At 33.5% G+C, this 25598-nt stretch overlaps 4 protein-coding genes across 4 annotated transcripts; all 4 read left to right on the forward strand.

Annotated features, from left to right (window-relative positions):
• The first annotated feature begins 1394 nt into the window (after positions 1 to 1394).
• LOC108911455 (merozoite surface antigen 2, allelic form 2-like) lies at positions 1395 to 1903 on the forward strand. Its single transcript, XM_018716395.1, has 2 exons — positions 1395 to 1458; positions 1658 to 1903. Exons 1-2 carry the CDS (start codon positions 1417 to 1419, stop codon positions 1841 to 1843), a joined length of 228 nt encoding a protein of 75 aa, XP_018571911.1. The 5' UTR covers positions 1395 to 1416; the 3' UTR covers positions 1844 to 1903.
• Positions 1904 to 2937: 1034 nt separating this feature from the next.
• Positions 2938 to 7433, forward strand: LOC108911448 (glycine-rich cell wall structural protein 1.0-like). The gene is made up of 2 exons (XM_018716388.1): positions 2938 to 3071; positions 6918 to 7433. Exons 1-2 carry the CDS (start codon positions 3030 to 3032, stop codon positions 7431 to 7433), a joined length of 558 nt encoding a protein of 185 aa, XP_018571904.1. The 5' UTR covers positions 2938 to 3029.
• Positions 7434 to 10778: 3345 nt separating this feature from the next.
• Positions 10779 to 12289, forward strand: LOC108911449 (circumsporozoite protein-like). The gene is made up of 2 exons (XM_018716389.1): positions 10779 to 10820; positions 11783 to 12289. The coding sequence occupies exons 1-2, from the start codon at positions 10779 to 10781 to the stop codon at positions 12287 to 12289; spliced, it is 549 nt and encodes a 182-aa protein (XP_018571905.1).
• A 7067-nt stretch (positions 12290 to 19356) lies between these two features.
• Positions 19357 to 20126, forward strand: LOC108911454 (hyphally regulated cell wall protein 3-like). The gene is made up of 2 exons (XM_018716394.1): positions 19357 to 19408; positions 19768 to 20126. Exons 1-2 carry the CDS (start codon positions 19367 to 19369, stop codon positions 20014 to 20016), a joined length of 291 nt encoding a protein of 96 aa, XP_018571910.1. The 5' UTR covers positions 19357 to 19366; the 3' UTR covers positions 20017 to 20126.
• The last annotated feature ends 5472 nt before the right edge of the window (positions 20127 to 25598 follow it).

A 25598-nucleotide genomic window follows, 5' to 3' on the forward strand; every position in this document is an offset into this window, starting at 1 on the left:
ATAGCCGATCATCCACACCATTAAGATTTTGATATTTTGGCTTGTACGTATGCACAAATATCGTTTAATAGAAATTTAAATTTAAATTGGTTAATCCCAAACAAGCAGCTTGAGGTACAAATTTAATTATCTCCTAATTTGATATGATTGTAATATTATATTTTTACAAGATTTCGATCACATTATTAGTGCGCAGAAAAGTAATTATAAGAGAATATCATCGATTAGAGGCTTATTTGAAGCAAATATCGAAAGGATATATTCCAAAAAAATCTAAGATATTGACAAGAAAGGATATTTTGAAATTTATTAGAAAAGCATAAAGTCATACATATCTTTTGGAAAAGGTAATACATATATAGAAAATAATTGGCTATATTATTGCATGTGCTTAATAGGTTTTTGTTATTGTAGGTTGTTCTAATAATAGGTGTCTTTGGAGGAATAAGAAGAGGTGAGTTGGTAAAGCTCTCGATAGATGATATAGATGACAAAGGAGTCGTTGTTGTGGTAAAAATTAACGGCACAAAAACTGAAGTACCAAGATGGAAGAAAATGAAATGCACGCTCTCCAATTGTATCGATATCTTTGCGATCAAAAGAAATTAAAGAACGGCGGTTTTTTCTAACATATACTTTCGTTTTTAAAGACGGTTATAAATGATTTTTGTTATTAATTTAAAGCAAATTATTGTTATATATGTTACTAAACTCTGTACTTTCATTTGTCTGCTTCATTTATACAAGGCACAATTACTATCCTACCCTTGCAGAAAAGAAAGGTACAAAATAGGGTCGGGCGGTAATAATAGGTTCGTTTATTTGGCCCTAGAGTGATGACATTGTTTTCCTATTCCGTTTCCTAGTAATAAACAAGCTATATCGTCTAAGTGAAAAATAAAAAGATTTGATGTACAATTCAAGGCGAATTACAATTTTGTATGTAATTAAACAATTAAAGAAATTTGTTTTTTTTAATAATTTTACACACAACAAAAGAATATGTCATATTACTGGCAATACATTTTGAGTCAAAAATATTTTTCCAATAAGCAACAATTTAACTTATCATTAATTTTTTACATGGTGCTTCAACGGTTACTAGAATAACTTTGGTATGCCAAAAAATATTTTTAAATATTTAGACATCGAAGCAGAATCGTAATATCGTCCTTATTAACGTAACTTTTAATGCTATAAAAAATATCAGTGATGTTTATTTAATAGCAAATTTGTACATTGTACAAAAAATAATAATTATGTGGTAAACCTATATCATTTTATATACATTATATTTAATTTGCAACAATCACGGAAGTAAAGAATGATTGATTTTTTGCACCTAGACTAGGGTATATAAACGTGCAGATTTTTCGAAAAAAGCATCAGTGTTAGTACAGACATCTCTGATACAAAATGAAATTCGTCTTGGCAGTTTTGTGCATTGTAGCTTTTCTGGTATGTATAAAATTACACTAAGAAAAGTGAAACCTATTAAATGTTAATAATTTTTATAAAAATTATTTATCTAATAAATATAGTTACATTTTTTTGTGTTAGGAAAAATAGTCAGTCAATTTAAAATTTGACTAAATTGGTGTTCTTATTTTATATTAGTGAAAGTGAGATTTTTATTTTTAATATGAAACATTTTCAGGCTGACAATAAGTCGCTTGTTCAAGGACAAGCTCAGGGCAGTGGACAAGCACAAGGCCAAGCTGGGGGACAAGCTGGAGGGGAAGCAGGAGGTTCTGCAGGAGGACAATTGAGTTTTGGCTTTAATGCTGGTATGAGCGGAAGCGGAACTGGAGGCTTGAGCGGAATGGGAAGTGGTGGAAAATAAGATTTTATTTTTAATATGTTACAGTAGTAAATAAAATCAATAAATTCCTATGATTTAAAAGTACTTATTATTTTATGACGCCCAAAAAATTCTATGCAATTTAAACATTTTGTAAATGAATATTGGACTAATTCAAATGAATTAAAAAAACAATTTTAAAAATACTATTAAATGAAAGCAAACAATGTTTTTTAATACCAAAAATTGAAGAACATTATTTGACTTCACTTAATAGCATTTTTAGAAAAAATTTTGAAATCATTTGAATTAGACTGATACGAAATCTAACAACAAAAAACACAAAATAATACATCTAAATGTACTAATGTATTTGGAACTGTCGAAAACCCTGCTAAGTTTATTTTTTCCTACTTTATGCAGTTTTTACTTTCTATACTGTGGTTGGAAATTGCAAAAAAAATAAAAAATTAGACTTATGTGCCATAGTTTTTCCAGATTATTCCAAAAATAAAAATTGTGCATCAATCAAACTCATTTAAAAAGTTATCAATTTTTCTCCGCTTAAATGAACATTTCGCTGGGAAAATAATAATAAATAAGCTTTTCAATTACTCATAAACCAACTAGTGTTTTTTTTAAGTTATATTTTTTTTCTGTTATAATGGAGGAAGGAGGACAATAGTATTACCTAGTTAACAAAAACAGGTACGTTTAGTTTAGTTCGCCTTTTATTGAACTTTTAGTGGGATTTTCTATTTGATTTTTTTATTTCTCATCTTTATTTCTTTTTCTATATCAATCGTGACAAAATAAACTGTTACTGTTTATTATGCAAAGCGTATTTCATTTATGGTGTATTAGTGTGATGGAAATACGAACCTTTGTCCAGCCGTCAAAACTGAAGCCAACCGAAAATAATACTTCCGCTAAATTACGATTTTTGTAGTAAATTTTTTCACGCTTCCTTAATCGTAATAATATAAAAAAATACTTTTGGCAGCCAATTCAAATATATAAATGTTATAATTATCTAGTAGTTGTATGAGGTAGGTGACATCACTTAATTATTATTGTTTAGTATACCACTGAAATTGAGGAAGTCTGAAATTGTCAGGATTTTTTTCCACGTTTTGCAGAATTATTTAAAAGCTGTGACTTTTGAGAAACGTACCACTGTGTGTCTATGTTTATTGCAGAGTAAAAAGTAGTTTCAACTACTTCAAATATGAAGTTTGCTTTTGCAGTTCTCTGTACTGTCGCACTTTTGGTAAGTACAACTATTTTTTTTAATATACTCTGTTTAAATAATATATATATATACAGGGTGTCTCACATTTAAATAGCAGGACTTCCGGAATCAGTAGAAGACCTCATTTTGAGTCTAAAAGTTCCTATATATATGGGTCCTAAAACGCTTCGTTTCTGAGATACAGGGCGTTCAATTTTATTTTTGTTTTATTTATTTATTTTTTAACTAAATAACCGCTGACAAAAAAAATCATCATGTTGCGGCGAAAGACTTAGTATTTGAGGGCAAATAATTTGACACAGAAAATCATCGCATATTAGTTCCAGTGGTGGAGATAGAGGGGTCTCTATGCATATTTTTATAAAAAAAAGTATAGCCGATTTGATATTTTGCAAATGTTTTCGAAAAATATGAAAGAGCATTCAATTTTACCCAGAAAAGGCCCTCTTGTCCAAAGTCGATAGGAGGTGGCGTTTTCAAGAAAAACCGAAAATACTGTTTAGAAGTCAAATAATAATTTTTAAACATTGTGTTACAACTAAATTAAATATGTAGTTCAAAAATTCGGTTAAAATTGTTTTTAATTAATTAAATGAAAATAAATACAAAAATAAATAACGAAAACCATATTACATCAAAGCAAATGTTCGAAATGTAAACCATTTTCTTCGATACATAACTGACACCGACGCTGAATAGAACGTCTCATTTGAATTAAGTTATTGTCTCTGATTTCACTGCATGCGTTCCGAATCCGACGAATAAGTTCATCCCTTGTGTCCACAGTAGTGGTATAAACTCTCTCTTTAATAAAACCCCAGAGGAAAAAATCTAGGGGTGTCAGATCAGGGGATCGGGGAGGCCATGCAACGATACCCCCGCGGCCAATCCATTTTTCGGGAAAGTGGGTGTTCAACCAGTTCCTGACATTTCGGCCAAAATGAGCTGGACAGCCATCAAGTTGAAACCATGCTCGCATTCTTAAATTCAGAGGAATTTCCTCCCACATGTTGGCACTCTCGGTCTCTAAGAACTCTAAGAAATTCGCAGAATTCAGTCGTTGAGGTAAGATGTAAGGGCCGAAAAGACAATTGTTATAAACGCCGAGCCAAATATTAACACTAAATTCGTGCTGAAAATTTCGTGGTCTGATTGCATGCGGGTTTTCATGTGCCCACTCATGCTGATTGTGTAAATTTGTCACACCTCGACGAGTAAAACATGACTCGTCGGTCCATAATATGTGTGATAAAAAATTTCCGTCGTTTTCAATTGAGTTAAGAATCCACCGAGAAAAAGCTATTCTATGTTCCTCGTCACCCGGACGTAAACCCTGAACAGGTTGTAAGTGGTAGGGATGTCTATGATCTCGTCTTAATGTTCTAGAAATAGTGCACCTGGAAACACCAATAATCCTGGAAATTTTTCTGGTACTCGTCGTGGGATCTCTGTCAAATTCGTGCAAGATTCGCTGATTCCTCCTATTTCTGCCAATATTAACGTTAATTATGTTGCGATCCCTATGGACCAGATTCAATCCGTCATTAGCGAAACGTTGATGAACATTAATAAAAACGTGTGGATGCGGCTGTCTTCTATTAGGAAATCGTCTCCGATATTCCCTAGCAGCTTCTGCCGAGTTCCCATTGGCAAACCCGTATATGAAGTGAATATCTGCGTATTCTTGGTTCGTAAACTTAAACGGCATTTTGAATTTGTTGCAATTTTTTTTAATACTCTACACACAATTAGAAACTATAATAAAATAAGCGCAAATGTCAATATTAGAATGACATTTCAAGTCTGATTTGATTTCTAAACAGTATTTTCGGTTTTTCTTAATTTGACTTCTAAACAGTATTTTCGGTTTTTCTTGAAAACGCCACCTCCTATCGACTTTGGACAAGAGGGCCTTTTCTGGGTAAAATTGAATGCTCTTTCATATTTTTCGAAAACATTTGCAAAATATCAAATCGGCTATACTTTTTTTTATAAAAATATGCATAGAGACCCCTCTATCTCCACCACTGGAACTAATATGCGATGATTTTCTGTGTCAAATTATTTGCCCTCAAATACTAAGTCTTTCGCCGCAACATGATGATTTTTTTTGTCAGCGGTTATTTAGTTAAAAAATAAATAAATAAAACAAAAATAAAATTGAACGCCCTGTATCTCAGAAACTAAGCGTTTTAGGACCCATATATATAGGAACTTTTAGACTCAAAATGAGGTCTTCTACTGATTCCTGAAGTCCTGCTATTTAAATGTGAGACACCCTGTATATATATATATATATATTGGAAGGTTTATTTATGCTTATGCTCTTTGACTTCAGCGTTACTGATATTTGAATCAGATTTAAATTGTGTTATTTGTGCTAAGACCTTTTATTAGTCTGGTATAATTTTTATTTAATGTAACTTTTCGACTATTTTGCAGAGGTCGCTAGTTGCTATCTATCTCAGTAACCTTTAGATATTTTTTTTTTCAGGTTAAATAAAAATGCACGATCTTCCGAAAAAAACGCAATTAACTGTGATAAAAAAATAACAAATATCTGAAGCTGATAGTACTAGACGAGTAAGAAAAAGAACTTGTGATATAGGGCACTACTATACAGGCTGTTACGGAAACGGTAAGAGCTACGAAGTAGTTTAAATGGGGTCAATGTTGCGTAATCAGGGGACCAACATTGTGTCTGTAAAAAATCAAGGCTAACATGTTAGTTTAGAAATATTTGAAAAAAAACGAAATTTTGGATATCCGTTTTTGTTTCATTTCAGCCTTGTTTGAGGTAATATTGAAAAAGAAACAACACTTTCTCATGGCCACTTTTTGCCCTCTAATGGAATAGCATAATCAATTTTTGTATGTAACGTTCATCAATCACCAACTTTATTTTTTTAAAAACGACCCTAGAAATTTTATTACATTTTTTGCAAGCCTTCATGTCCCCCAATACTGTATTATCTCAGTCCGAACCAGATTCAGACGTTTTGTCTCGAAAAATTCATCTTCAGTGTATTCGTTCCAAATGTATCTAAATTTTTTATTTAGATTTCTTTGTTTATTGAATTATCGTACACTGTAAGTGTCGTTAGACCCTGTGAAATCCATCTAGTTATTTAAACTATTACCACCATCCGTTATAATAAAACATTTATTATTATTAACTATTACCATCACTTGGACATACATAACGCAATAAGTTGTTGCGTCAAAATTGAAACATTATTACAATTTTAATTTTATTATGACAAATTAATTCTTAAAAATGCATATGAACAACCAAAACGCCAACTGAATATTCTTTAAAAAATTTCAGTAAATATTCAACAACAGTTTCGTTTTGGCAAAGGTTAAAAATGAAGATCAGCGTAATATTATCGGAATTTATTAGATCTGTAACTACAACTGTGAAAGAGCATGTCAGAAGTAGGTATTTGTATGAATATCCTGAAAAAAAATAGATCGAGATTTGTTTGAATTTTGGGCACTCGAGAAGCCTAGAAATAACTATGGACACGGAAATAAAACTCTAATATTATTTTAATGCGCAGTGGTAATAGTTTAAATAACTAGATGGATTTCGCAGGGTCTAACGACACTTACAGTGTACGATAATTCAATAAACAAAGAAATCTAAATAAAAAATTTAGATAAATTTGGAACGAATACCTACACTGAAGATGAATTTTTCGAGACAAAACGTCTGAATCTGGTTCGGGCTGAGGCAGCTCCCATTTAACTTCGTACCTCTTACCGTTCCCGAGATCCCTGTAGTGAGAGGCGAATTAACAGCCTGTTTAGCAACAAATTATCTCTCCTGTCTTATTAGAAAACTAAATAACATATTTTCAGGCCGAAAACAACGTTCAAGGCCAAGGCTTCGGTCAAGGCTTCAGTCAAGGGGGTGGTCAACAAGGAGGCCAAGGGGGTGGTATGGGAGGTGGCCAACAAGGAGGCCAAGGGGGTGGCATGGGAGGTAGTTCGCAAGGAGGCCAATGGGGTAGTTCGCAAGGAGGCCAAGGAGGTTTTTCACAAGGCGGTCAGAGCAGTCAGTCTGGTGGACAGGGAGGTGGACAAGGGGGTAGCCAATCGAACTTTGGGGGTGGATCTAGTGGAAGCGGAGGCTTTGGGGGTGGATCTAATGGAAGCGGAGGGTTTGGGGGTGGTAATGGGGGAGGATCTAGTGGAAGTGGAGGCTTTGGAGGTGGAAATAGTGGTGGATCTAATGGAAGCGGTGGCTTTGGAGGTGGTAATAGTGGAGGATCTAGTGGAAGCGGAGGCTTTGGAGGTGGTAATGGTGGAGGATCTAGTGGAAACGGAGGCTTTGGAGGAAATGGAGGTTTTGGTGGAGGAAGTGGTCGTAAATAAAATATATTGTTTCTAATATCAATTTGATGTAATAAATAATGGCAAATACATCGTTGTTTTATTCAAAGGTCAATAATCTATTTTCTCAAATATTTTTCGTCATAAGTAAAAATTAATTAACCCTAACAAAATATTTCTATTAAATAGACTCCCGAAAGGTTATGTTACTCTGAAAACTTAAAAAATTGCTAAACAGCATTTTCAAAATGTGAAATTATAACAAATTATCATACCTAAAAATGAGATCTATTAAAAACTACACTTCATTGATTGATTTAGTTTTTTTTTTAATATAAATATCTAAACAGTCATACTCTTCTGTTTTAATAGTATATTATTCAACGAGCGTATAATGATGGGTATTATTCTCGAGGTGAAGTTTACGGCCACGAGCCGCAGGCGAGTGGCCTAAATCACCGAGTGGATAATAGCCATTATACGGGAGTAGAATACTATACTTTATCCACGACTACTAAATATTTTTGTTGAAGTTTTTTTTGTTTTTAGTTCGTTTTTTAACACAATTTAACACAAAATATCAAAACACTGAGAAATCTATGCACACAAACAATAATGTTGACAGGTTTGAGTCAAATTTGTTTTGTTTTAAAAGTTACTTAGGTTTATGAAATGTTTCGAAAAACATGGTATGTTAAGAAACAGATATACGACTCACACAAATGAAGTCGCTGATGGCTCAGTGTAGATGCTCTTTCCCTTCCAACCGCGGGTCCCGGGTTCGAATCCGGTCTAGGAAAATTCACTTTTTTAATTTTTTTTTTATATGTACAGCACTGAATTGAAAATATTTAGTGGTTTACACGATAAAATTTTAAAAACGGATTGTTTGTAGCAGAACAATATAATATTATAGCTAAATTAAGGAAGCATCTGACAGTAGTGATTAATGACTCATTAATCACTGCCGTGATTAATGGGTATTATTAAGGTCGAGCAAACAGACGTATAATGGGTACATTATACAATAGTCGTGGATAAAATAAATAATTGCCTAGTTTAACATATCGTCCCCATTATCACGTAGAGGCGTATGTGTGATAAGAGGGACGATATGTATTCAGTTTTTAATATTGTTAACATTAGCGCATCCGCAAAAATGTTGAAAAATCCGAATCCTATTATAGTGTATATAAATATAAATAAAAATCTTCAAAATTGGAGTAAACCCACCGAAAGAAATGCACTTTATTATCTATTAGAATTCTAAATGTCATAGAAAAATATTACATAGGTACTATATTTTATAGATAAACAGGTGAATATTCTATACACCGTGGTCAAAATTTTATGCAGGAAACTTCGAGGGCAGATAGATCTCTTTAAAATAATATGTGTTTGCCTTATAAACATTAGTCTGGAACAGCCCGTTTTAGAGATACAGGGTGTTGAAGTTGTTAAAAAAATAATTTTTTGTTTATATCTCAGGAATCTATTAATCGATCTCAATAAAATTTGGTGCAGATAATATATTATAGTAGGCCTTGTATTACCTAAAATATTAGCTCTAAAGGTACAACCAGTGGTGTACAACTGGAAAGGGTTCATCGTCTTTTTTATAAAAAAACCTACGCCACTGCATTTTTTACAAATTACTGTAACTTGAATTTTTTCCCTAAGATTCGCCATTTTCAAGTTAATCATACCAATACAATTCCCTTGTGGCAGACATTTCTAACCATAATAATACAAGAATATTTATGTTTATGCTTAAAAGTAAGTGGAATTTGTAAGCACAGTCACAGAATTCTTTACACTCGTTTCCACACCACCTGTGAGTTCCTTACGCGTTTTAGTTTCCCTTGGAAGCCTAATCCACTATCTTTACAAATAAGAACAACTTAAATCAAAATAATAATAAATGTACATTTACCAAAGGCGAGGGGTAGTGAATTTTCATAATCTGCATATTTGGTCACAAGAAAATTCTCATGAAATTCGGACAATATCTTTTCAGCACGAATTTTCTGTGAACGTGTGGCTCGAAATAATTTGCAATAAAGTTTGTGGACCTTTCTTCTTGCCATCCCGTCTAAATTCCCAGTCTTTTCTAAACTTTCTAGAAAACCATCTATTTGAATTATTAGAGGATATTCCATTAAATATACGACAAAACAGCAGGATACAATAGACGGTGCTCCTGCGCATTCTGGGAGAATAATATAAGAATGGCTTAATGAAAATGAAGACCAAATACCAATATCAACCATAATGGTGCATAGGGTCCAGTGTCTTGGCCAGCCAGATTGACATATCTAAACCCCCTGGACTTCTATATTTGGAGTTATCTGAAAAGTAAAGTTTATTCTACTCCAGCAGATACAAGACCACAACTACTGCAACGAATAGAAGACGGGTGTAATGAATTAAAAGAAAACCACCACATGATATTAGCTTCAATTAATTCAATCAATAGACGTCAGAAATGTGTGTTTTGAACAATTGTTGTTATACGTAACGTTAACAGGCGGTGTAGAAAGGAGTGTAAATAATTTTGTTGATGTGTTTACAAATTGCACTTTCTTTTAAGCATAAACATAAAACATAAATATTCTTGTAATATTATGGTTAGAAGTGTCTGCCACAAGGAATTGTATTGGTATGAATAACTTGAGAACGGCGAATCTTAGGGATTTTACTCGTATTTTACTTTGTCATCCCTAGCCTTTTGTTCCTCCATCTTGTGTAAAGCTTAAGATCAGCGGTTTCTAATAGGGCACACAAGATAATAATTGTTAAGATTTCGGCAAGATTTAAATATGAAAAAACAAAACAATTGCAAACTATAAAACAGTTAAATACTCAGATAACTTTCCACTTCATAAAACGTGGTATGACCATGTATACCACAAAACATGTGTCTGTACTGTCTATTCTCATCCAACTAGGAGAAGCGTCATAGTCGATGCACAGGGACTGTCGGAAATTTTACGATCATAATATTTTTATTTTTTCGTTCAATTGTATAAAATATTTAAAACTAGTTTTTCATCGACATTATGCGAAATGCATGTGGCTATAATAGCAATCGGAGGTTTCCGTCCCAAAATTGCATTACGTAAAATTATTCACGGGCGTTGTATTTGCGGATATTCTGGGAAATACGTTAATGTGAGAAGTGCGAGAGGCGAATTTTTCCATTAAAGCGAAGGATGAGTCTGCAGGATTTAAAAATAAATAGATTGCACAATAATATGATAAACAATGCCGACGATTAGTATTGCACCGTAAAATTTGCGATTTTTCGCTATTCAAGACCAGCTTAAATAGCCCGAAGGCATGCCGTTTTTTAACAGTGTCTGTTTAAACACCAGTAAATATATCAAAATGAGGTTGGCTCTTGTGTTCTGTGTATCAGCCCTTATTTTGGTAAGTAACGGTTTTTTTAAGCCGCTAACGTCAATGTCGTTGGTTATTAGTTAAACCTCATTGAAGTCTAATTTAAATTATTGGAATCCTCTTTTGAACTTTCGCTAGGTAGAGCTGCTGACGGTGAAAAAATGTTGAAGCTCTTCAAAATAGGTAGAGTAGTGATGTATATTTTTTTGTAACGAGTTTGCTGAAGTGACGTTTGGTCTTCGACATTAACTGTAGTTAAGGTAAAAGACATCAACAGAATGTAGCAAAAATTAGAGTCTCCTGGTTCGTACGAGAAGCTTGTGAAGGTTTCCGAAATATTTTAAATTCATGTGAATTATTAACTCTGCAAATATTTAGGTCAAAAAAGTTTAATGAGTTACTTTTTTCTGTTTCAATAACAAATTTAATATTAACATGCAATTATTGAAAATATGAATTCAACCAAATTACTACTTCAACAAATTAATATAGAAGGTTACAACTTTTCAATTGTCCTATACAGTTATCTTTCTTATTTTAAGACATACCTACAGAATTGGTTAAATTAGCAAAAATAAGCAGAATTTTGTGGCGATCACGGATTCGTTTTCAAATTTAGGAAATTCCTAATAGTTTCGAAGATTTTTGAAGAAAACTGATTATTTCTTTTTTTAGCCGTATTTCACTTGTTTTTCAAAATTTTAGGACACAAATGTGTTGTCTTATATTAAATGACATGAGGAATCGATTTTTGCTATCAGTATTAATGTATCTCCAAAAATGTGCGCTGAGCGGTTATTAAACTTTCTCTATGACCACATGCACTGAAATACCACGTATTCTTTTGTTGGACAAATTTACTACTGATAAAGCTGTGATGCTGACCTAAATACATAATTTATTACTCCTTGCTTTTCAATCATAAGTCTTTTTCTTAGTTAAATGTATTCAGCGCCATTTGGAAACAGTTACGTTATTATCTGCTTTTTCAGAATGGTACCACAAACTCCGCCCTAGCCCAAAGGCAGCTAGGGGGACGGCAGCAACCAGGAGGAGGTAGAGACGCAGCCCGCGAACCTACCCCACCCCAAGGACAAGGACAGTCTCCAGGTCAAGCCCCAGGTCAATCAACGCAATCACCAGCTGCGGAAGCTTCACCATCATCGCCATCACCATCACCTTCCCCAGAAGCAGGTCAAGGAGCCTCGACTCAACCGGAAGCACCAGCACCAGACCAAGAAGGACAAGCACCTTCTGAAGAACCTTCCCCAGCGGCTGCTGCAGGTGGAGGACAAGCCGCTCCTTCAGAAGGTGGTGAGGGGTTAGGTGAGGAAGATGGAAACGTTGGACGAGATGCGGGGCAGAGTGTTAGTCAGGAAGCAGCAGGACAAGGAGGAAATAGAACGGGTGGATCTTCGACTGGTGGAAATTCGAGAGAACAAGGAGGTACTGGCGGTTCTAGAGGAGGTGGACGATCAGGAAGAAGCGTGTTGTACTAAGTTTATGTCTATGTATTGTAAAATATTTAAAATAGTACATTTAAGGTGCTGCCTGACGAGTGGGTGAAGATAGCAGTGGTATTCTGGGGTTAATATTATACTTTCACTACAAAATAAGTGTATTTAATAAAGAATCATGTATTTTAACATTAAATTTTTTTAGGTATACATGTTATTACGTTATTGAATTTATATTTTTTATTAAATTATTAAAGATTAATACTAACTATTGTCATCTTATTACTAATACACATATGCTATTGTTAAATTCATCAATTTGAGTACCTTTAAAGAGAAACATATAATTAAAAGTGTATGTAAGGTATAGAAAAAGACAGGCAATATAGACAAGCTATAAAGTGTATAATATGTCTTCAACGTGCTGTAAATAAAAATAGAAAATGCTTTGGTGAAAATACTTTAATTATACCAAGGAAATTGCTTAAGAAGAGTACAAGACGCAACGAACTTATCTGGTTGGATGTAAATAAAGTTTTCGTCAAATTTTGGATTGAACGTTCATTGCAACTCCACACAAAATTGTGTTACTATTAGACTTCATTTATTATAAGTTTATAACTTCGCCATTAGATACTATTTCCATTCTATTCCATCTATAAATAAATGATGGGAATAACAAAAAAGAATTGAATTAAAATATTCTCGAATACAGTGTAAAATATTTGCTTCATGGTGCAATTGCCTCAATACTCTGTTCATTAGTTGCCAGTTGCCATTAGTTTCTATTGATTAACTATATTTACAGAAATATTCTATTTTAGTCCATTTGATACTCCACAGCTTGTTCGGGAAGACAATATCATTTGCGAAGGACATGAAATATTTTGACATTATTCTATACGCTCTCTTGTGAAGGAAATTGTTCACAGAACAAGAATGTTTTTGTGGAGCTATCAATGCATTTGTAGAAAATCCTGGTACGTAGGACGTGGGGGCAATATGCAGATTGAGGAATGCGCTATTAGTATGTCAAAACTGACACTAATGGACACAAAATATTGCTGGAAGAAATCAGAAATCTATTGGAGAAAGATAATTCTTGGTTTACAGACGATTCCAAAACTTCAAAAGGTGTCGGAACCGGAATATATGGTTGCAATCCAGAGACCAAACCAGAAATGAATACCACTGAGTTGCTTGTATGCAGCCTGAAATAATTGTAACTTACACGAAAGTCTATAAAAATCTTTAAGCAGTTCTGGAAGCTCTTAGATCCTACCGACGTAATTCAAGAACTGTTTAAAACCACTGGAATGCTCTGGTGCAGTGAGGAAATAATAACTCTGATCTTAATACTTGACCATTCAGATCTACAGGAGAAGAGGTGACCGACTAGGTAGAGAGGGTGCTGCCTCAAACTTTATTCGACCAGAACCAGCTCTAGATGTAGCTTCCACTACTCTAAAGTAGCCCTCCTGACTTGGGAAGGGAAAACACTTGATTGCTGACCAGAATTGCCTAGATTAACTCATCCTAAGTCATTTATAACTAATAGACTCATCCTATGAATTGTGCATGGCCTATTAAATGGGCCCTGAGAATTAAGACACCTACGACAAGCTGAGCTTGATCGAAGGGGCTGACGTCTGGCTGAGGAACCAGGAATACAGGGTGAGTCAGAAATAATGGGTCAACACTAAGCTGGAAACACTAGACACCAAAATATTATGTTTGAGATTATCATGCCTTATACGAATGTCGCTGGTATAAGCAATACAGGGTGTTCAAGGTTTAAATTTTATTCTGAAATTTCTCAATAACTGAGGAAGTTTTGATAGCATGACTCTGAAAATTGGTAGTGTTGGGTTTTTTGGTATGGGAATTACGAATTTAAAGCTTATTTTGACGTTACTCCTAGAGGGCGCTAGTTTCACCATATTATTTAGTTATATCAAGTTTTATCCTGCTATTTCACGTTTTTAAGAAAACGTTAAACAACCTAAACTTAGATAAATAGCACCAACAAATAAACAGCACTTTCGTTATTTTCAAACTTATATTCAAATTTATAATTTATTCATCAATTTTTTACGCATTCACCACGAAGATAAAACATGAAAAGACCTTTCCAACGAGATATAACACGATGGGCTTTTGATGAGCCAATCCTTAAAAAATACATTTTACTGATCAGATATTAGGGGCTTCCCCCACCCTTTCTGTCGAGGAATAGAACAAAATGTCAATAACAAAAGTTATGAATGAATCCGGCTATCCATATTTGTACTATTTAATATACCTGGCAGCATTTCTAATAGCTGCTTTACATTGACAATTTATTGATCAATAATTAATTCATGAAGTCGCTTCATCAAGAAATTGGACAAGTGCACCAAATCTGCTGTCAAATAACTGCATGATGAATTTATTCATCAAGTTCTTGACGAATTAGAGCATGTTCTAATTTTCGTCAATTTCTTCGTGAAGTTCAGAAGTAGGTACCAACCCAACAGATTTCCAGCCTCAGATCAGTAATGAGGTTATGTTATTGGAATATGTAAATAATTGTGTGGCGTTGTACTAGTTTTGCTTTGTTTTTACTGATTTGTTACTTACAAAAACTAATATTTATATAATGTGTCAAAACGGTACCGCTGTTGTATCACTACAATTATGAGTGGAAAAATGTGTAGTATTGACAGAGACAGGCACTGGCTGCGATCTCCAAACACTTCAATCATTCTGGATTTTTTCCGAAGTTCTAGGGTCAATACTTTCCCTAATATCCTACGTCGCCGACCTTAGTGCTTCACCCTGTATACCGACGCTAATTATTTTTGACAAGAAACAGAAACACAAAGTTATTTTTCCGTAGTAAATTTTTTTATTATAATTCTTTTTTCTATTTAGCGCTAAACAGATTTTGTGGTCACAGTTTCCGTATTATCATCTTCTGAGGCTTCTCCACTACTAGCTTCCGTGCATACCGTTTTACATTGCATCCCTTGACTTCCCTGCATGTATCCAAAGTCTCCTGGAGGTCCAAACGGCCTGAAAGGACCAAACTGTCCAACAGATCCGTCTTGTGCTTGTTGACCCATTGGATTGAACCCACCACTAAAGTAGTTGCCAGGCGGTGGGCCGAAGTTAATGGGCGCGCCTTGGTTGTACTGACATTGTACGCTCTAAAATGAAAAAATTACACCGATTTGTTATATATTCAAAGGACTGTGATGAGTCACAACCGTGCAGTACTTTATTTATTTATTTTTTTAAACGCACTATTTTAATGTAAGTACTTACCGCAATTAGCAAAAATATGGTTGTCAAAATCAGTCTCATAGTCATCGTATTTAAAAAAGTATCACTGGTAGATAATCGCATTCACACCTTTGTGATAACGTTGACAAAAGAATAATGTTTTTCGCCACATAAATTGATTGCGTGTAATGATTTCCGGACGGTGAAAAATTTTTTGCACACTCTCATTTCCGGTATGATTTATGTAGTCATGTTTTCGCACCAGTGGCACCTCGTGTAGTTGATTGTGTAATAAAATTAGCCTTATTAGATATATGTTCGAGGTTGCAGACATTTTGAACGGCTCATATCTTTTGTCAGAGAACTTTATTTTCACGTTTTATTTGACGTTTTTAAGCTATTCAATTTAAAAAAAAAACAGTATCTATAAATTTTTCATATGTCGCCACAACGACATGTTTCGGAAAAATTAGAGGGAAAACGCCCCAAAATCGAAAAAAGCCACAGAGGAAAAAGGTGTCAGACTAGGCCTAATGAAGCTATATAAGAAGTTTGGAGAGAGTATGTGTCAATAAAAATTTTGCCTAACCTAACCATATGTAATAGTAATCGTATGAAAAATAATTTTACGCTGTATTAATATTCATGATTTACTAGGAAAGAAGTAAAAAAGAAGAATATTTGTAAAACTGTCATATATTATTTAGAAACAATACATATTTATTCGAACAGTTATAAATTATTTTATCCAACACTTATATATAATGATACCATATTTTTTTGGTTTTAAAGGAATAATGTGGCCTATAAGTCACTAGTGAATTATAAGTCATAAGTTACTAGTAAGTTATGACTTTTACCCACTAGTGACTAGTAATCATAAAAAGACAAATGTTTGGTTTATTTTTCTAGCTTTTATTAGAAAACCAATTTGAAACAGTAATAAGTCAACAAATAACCTAAAATGCTACAAACTTACAATCTACCTACTTATTAATATTAACATTAACATTTACGCTAAAGCCGTAATTTGACGCCAAAGGATTATTGGAATCATTTTGTGATTGTGGTAAATTTATAGAACAGGTTGCCCCTTTACTTGTGCTTGCTTCAGGAGTCTGTACCCCTTGTATCCAGTGGCGGCCCGTGGGTTTGAATACAGGGGGGCGCATTCTGAAAAATTTTAAGGAATTTGAAGGTCATTGTGTTTTGCAAGTACCCCAAAATGAATACTGTCAGTGTGTAAAGTAGCTACTTAGATACAATGCGAGAAATAAAATTCCAACGTGTGGGGGCTGAAGTGGATAATCGATCAACCAACCCAGTTAGGATATAATTATGTAGATTACTGTAATAGTTCATTCTGTATAGTTTTTGAAGTTCCTTTAAAAACATGGGCATCACTAAGATGTTTATCTAAAACGGGATCAATTTTTGCACTATAGTCTATCAGTTCTAAAAATACCCCTTTGTTTACCGAGTCACTTTTTTTATTATGTCCACGAAGAGAAAGGTTACATGTACCACATAGTTTTAAGATATTTAAAATTTTTGAAAGAAGCAATCGATTTTTCTTAACTGTTTCGTTATGACTATTTACTATTTATTTGTTCTGCATAAGCACTATTTAAACAAGAAGCAATATTTACTCTTCCTAAAAGTAAAAAACTCACCAACTTATTTTTGTGTTTAGGAGAATTTTCATGTTTCTTAATTTTAATTTCTAAATGTTTCAAGTCAGAAACTCCAGTTTTCGTCCAGTTTTCTTCGCCTCCTCCAAACAATAAACATACAAAACAAAAAAATCTATTTGTTTGGTCACAACCACACAACCACAGGGTCTTATCATAAATGTTTTTATCAAATTTGCGAAAGCCGGCCCACTTTTTGCACTCTTTCTGCACCTCAACTAAATTCAACACTGGCGTTGGACGTCCGTTATTTTTCAATTCGACTTTTTCCTCTAAACTTAAATTACTAATAACAAGTTTTTTTATTTCACAAACCCTCATTTTAAACTTAAACTTATAAAATATAATGTCTTAAAAAGCGCCAAAGCAAAAACAAAACACATATAACCACACTTCAGTGATACGGGTTACTGCCTCATGGAGTCCCAAAACAAAGCGCGCGAGCGCGCGAGCCTATCGTCGCCTATCCCCTCCACGTGCCAATTTGTCCAATCATATGTAAAAATATGCTTGCACGATGGACTCAGATTTCACGGTCCGCGATGGAGTGGGGATTGCGCGCGCGGTTAAACATAACTCTTTGGTACGATCATAGATGACAGATGGCATTAATCTGAGCTACGTTCACGGAGTACATGCACTTTATGCAACCAACCTAACATCCAAGAGATATAGAATGCATGCTATTTAGATTTCTTATTGATTTAAATAAATACATTATTTTAAGTTTATAGTTTGAAAATATCTGGGGGGGGGGCGGAGTCCCAGAGTCCTCCTTCACGAGCCGCCACTGCTTGTATCTTTTTAGCAATATCAGTTGTGCTGGAAATGGACTCTTCTATATAACCCTCTGCCACGATAGATGACTTCCATCCACCGTGGCGTTTGAGTGTTGTAATATCCCCTCCAGCATTGCCCAAGAGAGTTGCCATGCCCTGTATATAAATTAGAATCTGTCAAGCCCAAAAATCGCGCAACAACAGTGGGGATTTTTGATAGCTTATTAATACCAACACATTGACGTGTGCATTTTCCCTTTTGAAAATTGCAAAAGAACCTTTTATGCTACTCATTTTGAGGCTTTAGCTTCATTCTCCTTCATTTAACACAGCGAAGCTTCTTGGTTTGTTCGTTTTAGTATTTGAAATTATGATATGTATATGGGCAGTATATCCTCTATATTGTCTATGCTTAGATGGCTATATTGTCTATGCTTAGATGGGTCAATTCCTCGCAACGGCAAGCGCCAGCTGCTAATATCAACGCCACCCAAAAACAACAAATTTAATGAATATAACTCAATTAAACTATTCAGTAGAACCTACATTATTCACAAGATGATCTTCGTCTAGGGCTTCACGCAAAAATTGTTCGATTTGTTCTCTTTTTAAGACCTTGGATTTTTTGGTTGAAAATGTTTGTGCTTAGACTTTAGAAATGCCGCTAGTCTTCCGAATTTAGAAATTTCAATGTTCTTATAAACTCTCAAAGTTGACTTCAACATGGAGCTAATTTCTCACTTAAATGGAAAAAATAAGCCAGTAAGACATCTTCACCCCTTCTTTGATTTTCCAATCTTGAAATTCCTTCAGTCCTTCTCTAAATTCAGATAGACTTTCCACATTTTCCATTTTTTCAATCTTGGTTTTAGGATTTCGACGTGATTTCAATTCAAAAAAATATTGTTTGTTTACTGACAACCCTTGGTTACAGACACAATTTCGGTTGACACTCGCATCCTTTATAATATTTAAAAATACATTCATTTCGTTTTTTTTTTTCTAAAATTTATATATTTGGCATACATTTGTGAGTAAGTCAAACATACAGAATAGTGGTAAGTTCTAAATAATCAGTTTTTACATAAGAAAATCTATGGTTGTGACATTCATTCAGAAAAGTATTTTAGAGAAGCACAAGGCAATAAGCAACATGCATTTTTACTTAAATTTGAAATATTGCAATTTTACAGATGATGAGCATTTCGCAAAACTGATTAACTATTAGATTGGAAAGATGTTAATTAAAAAATATGCAAGCGGACTTATGCTTTACCAACTTATTCAAAAAAAATAATATTATCTTATTTGATTTAAAATTTTTGTATAAATAGAAGAATCTGTAGAAAGCAAATTGTCAGTTACTCTCAGCATCTGTAGTCAACATGAAATACTTCGTAGTTTGTGCCTTGTTGGTCATATACATCGTAAGTAAAATTTTACCAGTAGCTATTCGTTGTACAAAATTTTCACTTTAATAACGAATTATCTGAATTTTTTCTTTTAACAATTTTTTTCAAATATTTTGGTATGATCAAATTTCACGTTAAAATGTAAACCATGCTTTTATATTACAAAAAAAAAGATATTAATTAATGAATCAAAATTATTGTTTCTGATTCCTTCCCTTAGAAGTGTCTACTCTTTTCAAAAACAAGTGTTGACTTGAAAATATCACTTTCTTGCAAATATTTAAACGTGAGTTGATTAAAATTGGATTCAAAGTCAGTCATTAACACGACGAGTATGACGATGAATGCAATATTATATATTTTCTTTATTGCAGTCTGCAACTTGCTTCCGTCCAGTGGCGTCGCAGTCATCTGACGCCTCAGGTGGTGGATATGGCTCGGCCAACAACGAGGGTAGCAGCCACAACAGCGGCACGAACGAAAATAATGCCTCAGGTACCATCCGCGGCCTAGGAAGAGTTTTGGGCTCGTTGGGCATGTCTTCTAGGTCTTCTGGAGAATCTGGAACAAACTTAAGCAACAACGCTCAGGGTGGAGGTTCAGCCACTGCTCATACCGGATAATTATATTTGTGTTCGAGTATATTTAACTATCAGTTACTGTTAATAGATATTATTGTTTAAAACGTTGAAAAATGCACTCATTCTTGTATATTTACAGTTAGTTTAGGAAATAAACGAAATTGTTGCCTATTAAATACATTGAATTAGTATTTCTTCAAGAACCTTTCTAATTTTTCTGCAACTTTAGTTTTCTTACGAAAAACTGAACAAAATGAGGAATTATTAATAGTATATGGAAGTTTTCATGAAATACCAAATTCTGAGGCATTTCTTTTTCGAAATGAAGTTTTCTTCACGTCTTCGCTAGGTTGTCTCTTGGGCCATTCTACACATTTAATCAATGTCTGTTGTAGACCAACAAAATTTTAAGTTGCAACTGTTAGAAACATCCCATTTATGCTTACAAGGATTTTTTTTTTTGATTTGGACATACTATATTTAAATTATCTACCTAAATCAAAAGATGACGGTTAAAATTATGAAAACCATAACAAATTTAGGAACATTGTTGTATTTAATTGAAAATTGATAGAATCTAGAGAAGCAATCACTGAAAGAAATGGCCTTATTACTCTGTTCCTCTAGAATAATGTGTATAGCGCATATAAAACATTTATAACAAATATACATTTTTATTGAGAAATAACACTCATCTACATACTCATTAATCATTATTCAAACAGTTTTAACTGGAATGCACTTAGATAGGTTTTATATTCCATTTGTGTAGTAGGAAAGGGTTGTTCTATAAAGACCAATATTCGAGTCTGTATACAATAGTTGTATTAACAGAATTATTCGTTTTTATAATGATTATGTTTCCGTTTTTAAAGTGTAAAACGAGTCTTAAAAAGGTTAAGTGATCATCATCTTTTGGTGCATAATCGGTTATGATCGTAAAATTTCCGACAGTCCGCTGTGCATCGACTATTACGCTTCTTCTAGTTGGCTGAGTATAGACGGATAGATACATTTTTTGTGAGATTAATAGTTATGACTATCATGTCGCAAAAAGCATAAACAACTTATCCTAGTTATAAAATAATTTAATAAAGGTGGTTTATAGTCACTATACAACTGTGTTAGCAATACCCGTTTTATATCCAATATTTACCTGTTTATCTGTCACATATATTCTACAATATTCTCTACAAAAATTCTAATAAAGAATAAGGCGCATTTCTTTTAGTGAACTTTTCCATAATTAGGTATCCCTAATTTTTGAAGAATTAAAGCAGAGTAATTGGCATTCATCTATAACCTTCTAGAATCTAGATGGTATTTGGATTTTGCTCGAAAACCCTACAGACTACAAGAAACATTAGAAATCGTCTATCTAAATCTGTAGAGGAAAACTCTCTTCCACTCTCTGATACCGCTCGGATCTCCCATGATTCCGATACCACTGGTTATCATTTGTATAAATTGCAATGTGTCAATGTGAGAAACATTGGCTTCCTGAGGCAATATTATTTCTGGGAACGATGATTTCAATTAGTCTTCAAAATTGTGTGATTTGGTCCCTTTAGATTTTTTTGGATATTTTACGGGAAAATTGTTTGCAGATAATCCCCACGCGATTAATGATTTGAAACAAAACATCGTTAAGTTATTACAGGAATTGAAGCACAAATACCTATGCCAATATACAGGGTGTCTTGTTCATGTTTCAAAAAAACTTGTGTGCAAGATCCTCATGGAAAAATAATAGGGGTAGTTCGTATAAAGATTTTTTCTTAGACACCCTGTTTTCGAGATACAGTGTCGCCGATACAGGTAATTGGAGAGGTACAATCGAAAAAAAATATGTTAAAAGTCAAAATTTATTACATTACTAAAGGGTTCTGTAAACTCTAAAGCATACTACAAAAAAAAAGGTATATTTGTGGAAATTCGGTAGCATGTACCATTTTCGAGAAAAATGAAGTTGCATAGAAGGAAATGGGGGACAATTTCAATACCTACTGTAGTATTTCGAGTTTACACATTTATTTAATTGTGCAGCTGTTTTGTTCTGTATGTCTCCGAGTCTGTTTACTAATATTTTTTTGTTTTTATCACTTTTTTTAAGCATTCATTTTATAATTACCATAATCTGTTTATTTTGATTTATTTTTCAAATGTTAGTTTATAACAAACTGAAACTTAAAATAAGTTAAAATTTTTTTTTTTTAGTTAATAAAATGTTTTACAATGTAACTGTTTCATGTGATACGTAAGAAATTAAAATTATAGTCTTAAATGCAAATACTGCTGGTAGCTAAATGTCTTCAGCTCATTCAATGGTATAAGGTCCTCTTTCAATTCAATATTTTGTTAATGTACTTGTGCCGCTTTATGTGAGCAAAAAAAATGCAACTTCATTTTTCTCGAAAATGGTACATGTTACCGACAAGTATACCTTTTTTTGTAGTATCCTTTAGTGATAATTTATCTTCGATTGTACCCCTTCAATTACTTGTATCGGCGACATTGCTTTTAAGAAATAAACCATTTACACATTATTCTTAACGCACAGTTGATGTTTACTCGTGTACAAATTTTGACATTTTTATCTTTAGCCGATTTAAAGATAATTAAGGAAAACCATTTGGAAAGTAACAACTGCAACACACTGTATCTCGAAAACAGGGTATCTAAGAAAAAAACTTTATTTGAACTACCTACGCCTATTATTTTCCCATGAGGAACTTACACACAAGTTTTTTTGAAACATGAAAGAGACACCCTGTATAAGACTTAAAAAGATAGGTAGTTTATGCTGAAGTTTATATATTCTGGCATACATTTGTGGGTAAGGAAGAGATATAGAACTGTGGTAAGTACTTATTGATTAATTTATTAATGAGAAAACGTACTTACAGGAAAAATCCATGATTCTGACACTCATTCAAATCAAAAAATTTCTTTGGGAAACACTAGACTATAAGCAACACGCAGTTTCATTTAATTTTTAAAATTTTGCAATTTAACAGACGATGAGCATTTCGTAAAACTGATAGTCATTAGATTGGAAAGATACTAATTAAAAAAGTTGCATACAGACTTGTTTGTGCTTTATAAACTTACTTAAAAAAAATTGATATTGTCTTATTTTATTGAAAAATTTTGTATAAATAGGAGAATCTGTAGAAAGCAAATCATCAGTTACTATCAGCATCTGCAGTCAACATGAAGTACTTTATAGTTTGTTCCCTGTTGGTTATATATATCGTAAGTAAAATTTTGCTATTATTTATTCGTTGTAATAACACTAACACATCATAATAGACATATTTCTGAAGTAAATTTTCACATTACTAACGAATTATTTGAATATTTATTTTCATAATGTTTCAATATGACTTACAATGTTTTTGTCCCCCAAACAGTGAGACTTTTATTGATTACTGAAGTTGAAAATACTGATTCTATTTTTCAATGTTTCTCGGTATATAAACACTTAAAGTATATTTCTCTCAGTAAAAAAATGCTCAATTCCTTCCAAGTCAAAAAGTACCTCAAACTCTTTAAATACGATTTTTCTTGATACCACTTTCATATTTTCTTTAATAGAATTCGTTGATTGAAGCTTCCTTTCTACTCTTTTCAGAAACAGAGTATTGTAATTGAAAACTGTTGCCACAACCACTGACTATAGATAGAAATATTCTATCATATGACTGATCAAGCAAATTATTGTTTTCAAGTGAGGATAAATACAATATTATATATTTTTTATATTATAGTCTGGAACATGCTTCCGTCCAGTAGCGTCCCAGTCATCGGACGCTTCAGGGGGTGGATATGGCTCAGCCAACAACGAGGGTAGCAGCCACAACAGCGGCACAAATGAAAATAATGCTGCAGGTACCATCCATGGCCTAGGAAGAGTTCTGGGCTCATTGGGCATGTCCTCTAGGTCTTCTGGTGAATCTGGAACAAGCTTAAGCAACAACGCTCAGGGAGGCGGTTCAGGCACTGCTCATACCGACTAATTACATTTGTGTTCAAGTATATTTAACTATCAGTTACCGCTTTTAATAGATATTATTGTTTAAAAGGTCGAAAAATGCATTCATTCTTGTATATTTACTGTCAGTTTATGAAATAAATGGAATTGTTGCTTATTAAGTTCATTGAATTAGTCTTTCTTAGAGATTTTTTTTTAATTTTTCTGCAAACCCTTTAGTTTTACTCCGAAAAACTGAACAAAATTAAAAATTGTTAATATATGGAAGTTTTCGTGACAGACCAAAGACTGTAATCTTATTTAACGTCAAATCACTTTTAGAAATCTGACGGACACTATTTGATTCCGGTACCATTATTTAATAGCCGTTTAAATTTCATATTTTTACTAAAATATAGCCACGTTGTACTAAATTTAAAGTCGCTTAAAGCGATTTTTTGGAACCGAGATCTCTGTACAACGTGAGGATTCGCATCACACCAATAAACATTTTATACTCCGGCTAAGTAATACTGCAACACACAACTCACGTGCACAAGATGCACAGGGTCCGCTTACATTTCCATTCCGCGAAGCAGCTCTGGATAACGTCATTTGAAATGGCCTTTACTGTCTGTGACGAATTTTCTTTGATGTCATCAATAGCTTACGTCTCCCATTATGATCCTTTGAATGAATGTTTCATCGTCATTGGATTATTCAAGGAGTTGCTAACAAACGTCCACGACTTTCTTTCTGTTGTTCGGTCATCTCGGAGGAACAAATTTTGCTGCAACTACAACAAAATTTTCCAGCCAAAATTTCATGGCATGACAGTCAATCGGCGATTTTCAACGACTAGATCTTTGATTTTCTGAACGTATCAGTTGAAGGCGATTATTGTTACGACAAATTCCAGTAAGAAATAGTACAGAGTGTAAGAAGTTTGGCTGCCATTACTTCAGCATGAAATAGAGAAATCATAAATGAACAAAAAAGCTTAACAGTTTTCAAAATACAGCGAGTATTGGGGAGTTTTACCTACTTCTATGTCTCTTCCCAGTATTTTATATTTCTATCAATTTAACTGAAAAATAACATATTGATAAAAGTAAACATTAATTTTATTATATGGATGAGACGTCTAGGACCGTGGAATTAGCCAGTGAGGTCTCCCGACCTCACTTCATTAGATTTTTATGTTTGGGGAGCAATAAAGCAAAAAGTTTATTCTGCTTTAAAAGAGGATTTGATTGTTCGCATACGAAGAGCGTTCCATGAATTGCCTGCAACTGAAATAGTAAAAGCGGTGACTGATGGTGTTATCTCTAGAATCCACAAGTGCTTAGCTGTTAATGGGGGTCATAGTGTACACTTATGACTTTTTTAAGTCATTTTTTTTATCTTAGTGCATTATTATTAACAACATACATAATTAAAATTGTGTATTACTAAGTATGAAATTTATTTGTTAGAACTCTTCTTAACTTTATTCTGCTCATTGGTGGAAAATTGGGATATGTCTCATTAAAAACTGTAAATGTTCTGCTTAGAATCCCATTGCAACGTCTGTGAATAAATAATAATAAATAGCTGGTGACACTTTTGTTGTTTGTTTTGAAGTTTTGCTAAAAATTCCACAGCTATCCTC

The sequence above is a fragment of the Anoplophora glabripennis genome, unplaced genomic scaffold (genome assembly GCF_000390285.2).
Source record: "Anoplophora glabripennis isolate ALB-LARVAE unplaced genomic scaffold, Agla_2.0 scaffold642, whole genome shotgun sequence".
In the NCBI taxonomy this organism is placed as follows: Eukaryota; Metazoa; Arthropoda; class Insecta; order Coleoptera; family Cerambycidae; genus Anoplophora; species Anoplophora glabripennis.